At 32.8% G+C, this 7818-nt stretch overlaps 2 protein-coding genes across 4 annotated transcripts; both read right to left on the minus strand.

Annotated features, from left to right (window-relative positions):
- Window positions 1–1219: 1219 nt before the first annotated feature.
- LOC108912620 (phosphatidylglycerophosphatase and protein-tyrosine phosphatase 1) lies at window positions 1220–6321 on the minus strand. Of its 3 annotated transcripts, XM_018717904.1 has the most exons (5): window positions 6228–6321; window positions 5826–5977; window positions 5208–5285; window positions 3110–3325; window positions 1220–1457 (listed from the first exon to the last, which is right to left on the minus strand). In XM_018717904.1, exons 2-5 carry the CDS (start codon window positions 5961–5963, stop codon window positions 1326–1328), a joined length of 564 nt encoding a protein of 187 aa, XP_018573420.1. In that variant the 5' UTR covers window positions 5964–5977; window positions 6228–6321; the 3' UTR covers window positions 1220–1325. The 3 variants fall into 3 exon arrangements, with proteins under 3 accessions (XP_018573420.1, XP_018573419.1, XP_018573421.1); XM_018717903.1 differs by lacking the exon at window positions 6228–6321 and having other exon boundaries at window positions 5826–6157; XM_018717905.1 differs by lacking the exons at window positions 5826–5977; window positions 6228–6321 and adding an exon at window positions 5340–5486.
- A 70-nt stretch (window positions 6322–6391) lies between these two features.
- On the minus strand, window positions 6392–7192 carry LOC108912621 (succinate dehydrogenase [ubiquinone] cytochrome b small subunit, mitochondrial). The gene is made up of 3 exons (XM_018717906.1): window positions 7048–7192; window positions 6709–6982; window positions 6392–6655 (listed from the first exon to the last, which is right to left on the minus strand). The coding sequence occupies exons 1-3, from the start codon at window positions 7088–7090 to the stop codon at window positions 6472–6474; spliced, it is 501 nt and encodes a 166-aa protein (XP_018573422.1). The 5' UTR covers window positions 7091–7192; the 3' UTR covers window positions 6392–6471.
- Between the last annotated feature and the right edge of the window lie 626 nt (window positions 7193–7818).

The raw sequence follows: 7818 nt of genomic DNA on the forward strand, positions 1-7818 counted from the left end.
TGCGCGTATATCGGACGCAGAAATAATAGTAAAGTGAATGGACGCAGAATGGTTGCAAAGTGGAATGACGCAGAAAAGATATATATATATATATATATAACGTGGAAATCTTCTTGAACCTTTTGTCTAATATTAAAATATATTTATTTTCTTGGGAATTGGGTTCTGGTGTGATAGTCGGTTAAAAAAGAGGTAAAAGAAACAGCAGCTATTTCTTTCTTGACGTTTCGTTCCTGATCAGGAACTTTTTCAAAAGGCTTTTATTGTTAAAATTGTAATTGTTAATTAAATAAAACCTAAAATACAAACAGACTACTTAATATTTAGAAACAATTTTTTCCTGTAATTACAATTAATTTAATAAAAATATAATTTTGTCAAATACCACTGCAATCATTGCATGGAATAGAATATACATGAGATTGTTTTAGTATAGGAGTTTTACTTTTTAAAGGTGTGAAACATTTATTTAATTGATTGAACGATTTATGAGCACCTAAAATGTTGTATTTAGATAAAATAGATTTAATATTTTCGGATAAAGATTGTACATATGGTAATGCAATATACTGAAAATTGATAGAGTTATGATTAGAATCTATTGGCTTTTTGTTTTTGGATGTATTATAAAAATTGAAGATTCTTTGTTTGATAATTTTGTTATAAAACTTGGGAGGGTAATTATTATTTAGTAATATGTTTTTTATTTTATTTATAATTTTAGGCCTATAAATAGGACTAGTTAAATGTATTGCTCTATNAAAATTATTTTTTTATTGCTAATATTAAATTTCTACGCTATGCTTGCATTTTCACTAAAATTGAAATATCTCACAAACTATAAGTCCTAGGTATGCAGAACCTTTAATAAAGTTCACCTATTTTTTTACGGTGCTTTCAAAAATGCAGTAAAATACAGGGTGTTCCATTTAAAAATACATAACTTTGATATGGTACGCTTTTCCTGGACACCCTGTATATTTCAAAATATTTTTAAAATGTAGCCGTAATCAACCTACACATACCCACCTAAACAGGTTTCTGTAACATTTGCCGTTTGGTCACTAGCGACCGAGGCATTACTGGTGGCCCACCCTGTATATATTGTTACATTATTATTACTTTAACATTTCTTAAATAGTTTTTCTTTTATTGGATAATTTGCATCTCAACAAATTAGAAAATTGGACGAGGAATATTGACAAATAAATAGCCAAAGTAAATTGCAATATGATTTTAATTAACTTCTAGAAATGATTTGACAGTCTTAAATTTTAAAACATTAATTGTAATATTTCATATTTGGATAAACTTTCATACTTCCATTAAGTATTTATAGTATTCATATTATGTTTATAAAATATTTCTAACGCTTCCCACTGTTTGCTGTGTAATAAAATATGTGGTCGTTTCTCTTTCATGTGGTTAACTGCTTGTTCTGGTGTCCAATTATACCTCTGTAACAGATTTGTTGCTACAGACTAGTTGATCTAATATTTTTCTTAAAATAATGTAAATAGATGAAATATACAGAACAGGTATGTACAAAATGGTCAAATTACAAGCTCTTAGTAATAATTCATCTTTTTGACAAGCTGAATTCGCATATTTTTACAATTCTTACAGCATCCACGTTTCCCATATACAGAAGCTTTTATAAATAATGTAAAAATAGGAATTGTCAAAATAAGATTACAGCAGATAATTATGCTCAAAATACAGAGGTGAATTATAAAAGAAAGGTTATTATGTACAAGGGCTGTGAATTAATTTTAAGGTATTTATAATAGAACGCATAACTTATGCTATATCGCATCGGACACTTCTGTAACTATAATCATGTCAAAGCTCTGTCATTAGGCTTTACTTTTTATTGTGTTATTTTGCTGAAGTGGAAACAACATATTTTTTCTCAGCTCCAAAGGTGTTGAATTACAAGCAACAAAACACCATGTGTGGGAAGTTTTACTTTTTCTGTTTAATTCAAAGAAAAGTGCTGCGGAAAGTAAGTCATTGAGTGCTGTTAAAAACTTACCGTGGACACACTCCATCGATAAAAACGTATTAGTATTGGTTTCAACGTTTTAATAGTAGTGATTTCGATACAGTTGACAAAGAACGGCCTGGTCAACCGAAAAAGTTTGAAGATGAGGAACTGGAGGCATTACTTGATCAAGATTCATGTCAAATGCAAGATAAACTTGCTGAATTGTTGAATGCTGATTGCACAACAGTTTCCAAACGTTTAAATACACTCGGTATGATTCAAAAGCAAGAAAATTGAAATCTAGTGATGTTGAATAAGGATTTTTCATGTGCGAACAATTACTTCAGTGGCAAAAAGCACAGGGTTTTTTTACATCGTATTGTCACACGATGAAAAATGGATATGTTATGATAATTCTAAGCCTAAAAAATCGTGGTCTTGCATCAACATCGACGGTAAGGCCGAATATTCATGGTTTGAAGCTCGTGCCCTGTATTTGATGGAACCAGCTTTGGTGTTGTGTACTATAAGCTGCTTCAACCAAATGAAGCCATCACTGGTGAACACTACTGAACAAAACTGATGCGTTTGAGCTGTGCATCAAAGGAAAAACAGACCCAATTCGAACAAAGGCATGATAAAGTAATTTTTCAACATGACAACACTTGTTGCCTATGAAGTCAAAAAATACTTAGAAACGCTGAAATGGGATGTTTTACCACACCCTTCATATTTACCAGATATTACTCTATCGGATAACTACTTGTTCCGATCCATGAAACATGGTCTGGTTAAGAAGTGCTTCCAATATTACAAAGACAAAAAATTGGATCGATTGGTCCAATCAACTCATCAAAAGATGAGTTGTTCTTTCGATACAGAATGCACATGCAGAAAGATGGATAAAAAGTAGTGGCCAGAGATGGATAATCTTTGAAAAAAAATAATGTACACAATTTTTCACAATAAAGCCTTGATTTTACAAAAAAATCCCTCAAAATTAATTCAGTCCTAGTAAACACAAATGAAATATTTACTTAAGGTGTATTAACAGCCTATGATTACTAAATCTTGTTAAATAACTATGAGTAATATCATCCAATTATAAAAAAATAATCTTACATGCATTAGGTAGCAGCCTACTAAAGTGGCACTTCGTGTTCTTCCTGCCTTGCAATGTATATAAACTGAAGTTTTTGATATACCATTGGCTATATTATTGGTGTTAACATATTTATTGATAAATCGCACACCTTCGACTAGCTTGCTTTGACAAGGTGTTGCAAAGATATCTGTAGTTGCCAATTGTAAAAAGTCCACACCTACTTTTTTCCAGGCCTAAAAAAACAATATTTTAATAATTGAAAAAGTGACTTGAACAGTTGTGAGTTTACTTGTTTTAAACCAAATGGAATTTCGTTCAAACATCTATTAAATTAATTTCCTCTGAAATATTGACCCAAAAAAGACAGAGGTCCTTAAATTATAGGATATTTCTGTGACAATCGCCTGTTTAATTACCACAGACGACTATTAAAAATCACATATTTTGATAATGACGCACGGAACTCATATTATTGTTTCAATGAAAACCGATTGCAAAATTAAATTTTCTTTATAGTGATGGTATTTAAGTTTTAATTCGGTATCGACATTCTATTTTTCGAACTTCATAATATAACATAGTATAACTTTAAGAAAACTGAATGTTGTGAAAAAACGAAAAAAAATACTGCAAATATATTCGCAATCCTTTTTGAGACCTCAGGATAGGACATCCCAACTTTAATTTACATATTTCACAATTTTTTTTCATCACAAAAATTGTCTATATTGATCTAGAAGTCATTCCCTAAGAAACAATGTCTCCCATGCTTCATCACAATATGACCACTCTAATTTTTGCCAGATATTACTTATGTATACCATGAAAGAAAGGCCAATGTTGGCTTTGGCTCAGACTTATTTTAACTGTTTATATATCATAAAAAAAATATATTGCCAGGGGGACCCTGCTTAACAAAATTTTCACCAACCTGGCAAAATGTTTGCTATGTCTGAAAGACAGTTTTTAATAAAACTGGCTATCCCAAGGGGGTCTCAAAAGTGACGCCCACCCTATGGGATTTGATTAAGAGGACAAAAGTAAATCGAAAATCAAAAGTGGAAAATTTACCGATTGTTTTTCTGTTGTTATTCAAAAAAATTACTCCAAAAATTAAAAAAGTGAATATCCATATTTTTTTTCTCAAAACAGGTTTATGCTTATGGGATTTTTAATCAGGGGACTGACTCTTGGTATTGTTCGTTGCTCCATTACAACCACAATAGCAACCTGAATAAAAACTACTATATTTACAGTTTTCCTGTTATTTTTCTGCAAACTTTATCTTTCAAATATACCAATTATTACACTTAATAATACAAAGAATGGTTTTTTTCACAGCTTAGGAGAGTGAAGAGTACTATGCCAACTGAGCCATGTTTACCCGCCACTGATAACATACACTGATTACATTACTTTTTTGTTCTGGCTATAACAGATTAATTATTATTGTATTAAAACGAAGTAATCTAGTATGCTGTGACAATCAGACATTCTGTCACAGCTGTAATTAATCTGTCTTTGAATTTTGTGTGTCAAAAATGGAAAGATTCTATTGTAATCGAATTATCGATGGCTTATTTGCAATAAGACGTAACCCACATTCTTTTCAAATAAGAGGTTTTCGCGCCAATTAATTGAACAACCAGTTCTGCGCCACGTGATAATTCCACGTAAGCTCTTAAACCAATTGTAAGTGCGGAATCACGGTGGTGTTATTTTAAAATAACACATAAACAATGAACCATCACAAGAAGATGACAAATAACACAGCTCGTAGCTCACTATGGGTTACGTCTTATTGCAAATAAGCTATCGTTATGTTGAAAACTTTGGGTGAATGTCATGCTTCTGCTGCGGCAAGGGCATAAGAGGAAAGGCTCCCGAATCGTCAACACCTCAATGCAAAAACTATAAGACACGTTGAGCAACGATTACTGGATATAGGTGATTTAAATCTGCGAAAAATACTAGTCGGACGTCCACATGGGCTAAATGTTTATCAAGAAGAACAAATAAATTGGTTGAGGCAGAACCTAGTACAAGCCTTCCAGTATTTTAGCTCAAAATTATTTCCAAAAAAATACTACTCTACTCATAATTAAAACAACGTACCTTTTGATCATTGGCCATCATTAACTCATAATTTTCATTCATTGACACAACAGCTTTTACATGTTCTTTTTCTGTAAGCTGAAACAAAATTCTTACATAAATTAAATTGTATAATATGAATTTAGAACATACTTGCACAAGTTTCATTTCATACATAACATTCATTACAAAATTTTCCAACACGTTTTTGAGTTGAATATATTTTCAGCAAAAGTAAATAAGAATGGAAGAAACTCCAAGCAAAATATTTGCATTATCAGTACAGTGTATTTTTTTTTTGCTACCTACATCAAGTTGAGAGAGTAGTAATTATTGTTGTTCATCTCAACAATAAAAGTACATGATTGAGATTTCTCTTTTGGTATACCCATATGAGTACCTATTTATTTAGTCATATGGGTATAGCTAGATACTCTATAAAAGTTCTCGAATATGTATTTTTCGTTTGAGAAAAATAAAAAATTTGTCCATGTTTCACAATTGGGTCAAGGTCGAATATTGACCTAGTAATAATAATCATAAAATATGACTTTAGATTGGTACACATGGATTTATTTTGTTGCATACTTATTCATTTCTTACCATTCACTAAAAGTTTGTAAATTATAAATTACATACCTCTTTGGTCATACTAGGAAATGGTAGAGCACCTAAAATTACTGTGTCATCTATTCTGTTGTACCATTGCCTAGGAGAGAGTTTTTCCATAACCACATTATACACTAAGGTAGGATAAAAAGTCACTCTTGCAAACATTTTCTTCACAATATCTAAAATTTGTAACATTCAAAAGCCAAATTTTAAACATTTGATTTATATAGCATTGATTTTCCTTTTTTCTTTTTATTTAGGAGTACCACCATTGACATTATTGACACATTTCACTTATAAATTTACTGAATTAGAAATCATAACTGTAAATGACTAGAAAGTAAAAGTAAATTCGATACATTCTTAATACCTAACCTTTATTCAATCAATATAACATTAATATTGGCTGTACTTTATAAAGTTACCTACCTTTGCACCTTTGCTAATTTTACTTATTCTTGACATTCTCATTAATGCAATATTTACGAACTACTTGATAATTATTTGCTGCAAAAAAGTTCAGAGGTCGCAATTAAAACGGCATATTATCTTTTACCTAGCCTTAAAAATACTTGAAAAATATTGTTCAAAAGCTACAAGAAAAGTTTTATTAATCACACAAAGTAGTTACAGTTTACACAATACACCGAGAAGGCACTTGACAAAAAAAATATTAACATTTAATTTCCCAAAATCTTCTACCAGTTTTTCCAATACCAATGCAATTGTGATTGTAATATAAAAGACCTCCTAAAGTTGCAGCAGAGATGACATATAACAAACCGAGAACAATTTTTGGAATCACGGGGCCAAAAATGATAGGTCTTACATAATCGATTACACATGCTTCCAAGCCCCTTAAAATAATTTATATTATAACAATCATCATATATGAAAAACGATTTCTTACCAGTGGAAGTGTGCCACGACCGCAACAGCCAATAAATTATCAAGGACAATATTTGGGGTTAAAAATGTTGCCGGAACTAGTCCGAGCAAAGCAATAGATACAGCTTTTTCAATAGGCCATAACTTACTGTGATCTCCTGACATGCTTCGAATAACAACTGTATTAATTTTTGATTTACTTGCAGATATTGGACTTTTATTTAACGGCGTTAAGATTTGTGAAAAAGGTCTTACATTATTAGTAAACATTACACATTTCGATGCTTTTGGAAGAGCTACAAATATATTCCATTATGTAATTCAAATTATAACTTAAAAATTATATTTTTTTAATAGGTACCTTGCAATTTAGCGGTGTTTCTTAAAATTAAGGATAAAGCCATAGTGCAAATTGTAAATAAAATTTACTTGACTGGGACTATAAATTGATTGTATAACTTTTCTTAACTGTCAACCTGTCAACCACAACAAATCAAATCATGAAAACAAAAAAGGTATATTTGTGCAAAGAGTAGTGGGTATATAGAATGCGCCATTATTCCATGGCTAGAAATTGGCCTCAATGATTTGGGATCGAGGGGGATTATCCCTCTTTATCCTGCCTCATCTCGTGTAGGCCTGGACAGCCTTCGTGGGTGGGCCCCATCCGTCGTCTACCCCGACCGCAAATGCGGCCGGTGTAGGCGCTTTGTGGGACCTCCTTTTGTCCTGGCTGAGCCCTGCCGACTAGGGCCCTTTCTTCTGGCGCTCTTCTTGCTTCGCCGGCTCGTCTGCGTAAACCCCGGGGGTGGTGTCATGTTCATGGTTGGGTAGGGTGGTGCGGCTATGCAGCCTGGGATGCGCTTTGCTAAGGCGGCCCTTAAGCTAGCGCGGGAAGGGGGAGGTAAGGAGGGTATAGGGGGGTGTGTATGTGTGTGTGTCTTCGTTTCTTGATCCTGGCGGTCTCTGAAACAGAAAAGGTTAGCTGGCAGGGGGGGGGGTGATGTCGTTGGGGTGATGTCGTTGGGGTGATCACCCAGGGTCGCGCCATTATTCTATGGCTAGAAATTGGCCTCAATGATTTGGGATCGAGGGGGATTATCCCTCTTTATCCTGCCTCATCTCGTGTAGG

This window comes from Anoplophora glabripennis, unplaced genomic scaffold (assembly GCF_000390285.2).
Source record: "Anoplophora glabripennis isolate ALB-LARVAE unplaced genomic scaffold, Agla_2.0 scaffold650, whole genome shotgun sequence".
Lineage (NCBI taxonomy): Eukaryota > Metazoa > Arthropoda > Insecta > Coleoptera > Cerambycidae > Anoplophora > Anoplophora glabripennis.

What these genes read in the sequence shown, in the direction of transcription:
- LOC108912621 (XM_018717906.1), bottom strand. Translation starts at nt 7,090, where the DNA reads ATGGCTTTATCCTTAATTTTAAGAAACACCGCTAAATTGCAAG. An exon ending in AAACACCGCTAAATTGCAAG is followed by an intron (nt 6,983 to 7,047) that starts GTACCTATTAAA and finishes ATATATTTGTAG; the next exon opens with CTCTTCCAAAAGCATCGAAA. An exon ending in GTCGTGGCACACTTCCACTG is followed by an intron (nt 6,656 to 6,708) that starts GTAAGAAATCGT and finishes AATTATTTTAAG; the next exon opens with GGGCTTGGAAGCATGTGTAA.
- LOC108912620 (XM_018717903.1), bottom strand. Translation starts at nt 5,993, where the DNA reads ATGTTACAAATTTTAGATATTGTGAAGAAAATGTTTGCAAGAGTGACT. An exon ending in TTCCTAGTATGACCAAAGAG is followed by an intron (nt 5,286 to 5,825) that starts GTATGTAATTTA and finishes ATTTTGTTTCAG; the next exon opens with CTTACAGAAAAAGAACATGT. An exon ending in TAGGCTGCTACCTAATGCAT is followed by an intron (nt 1,458 to 3,109) that starts GTAAGATTATTT and finishes AATCTGTTACAG; the next exon opens with AGGTATAATTGGACACCAGA.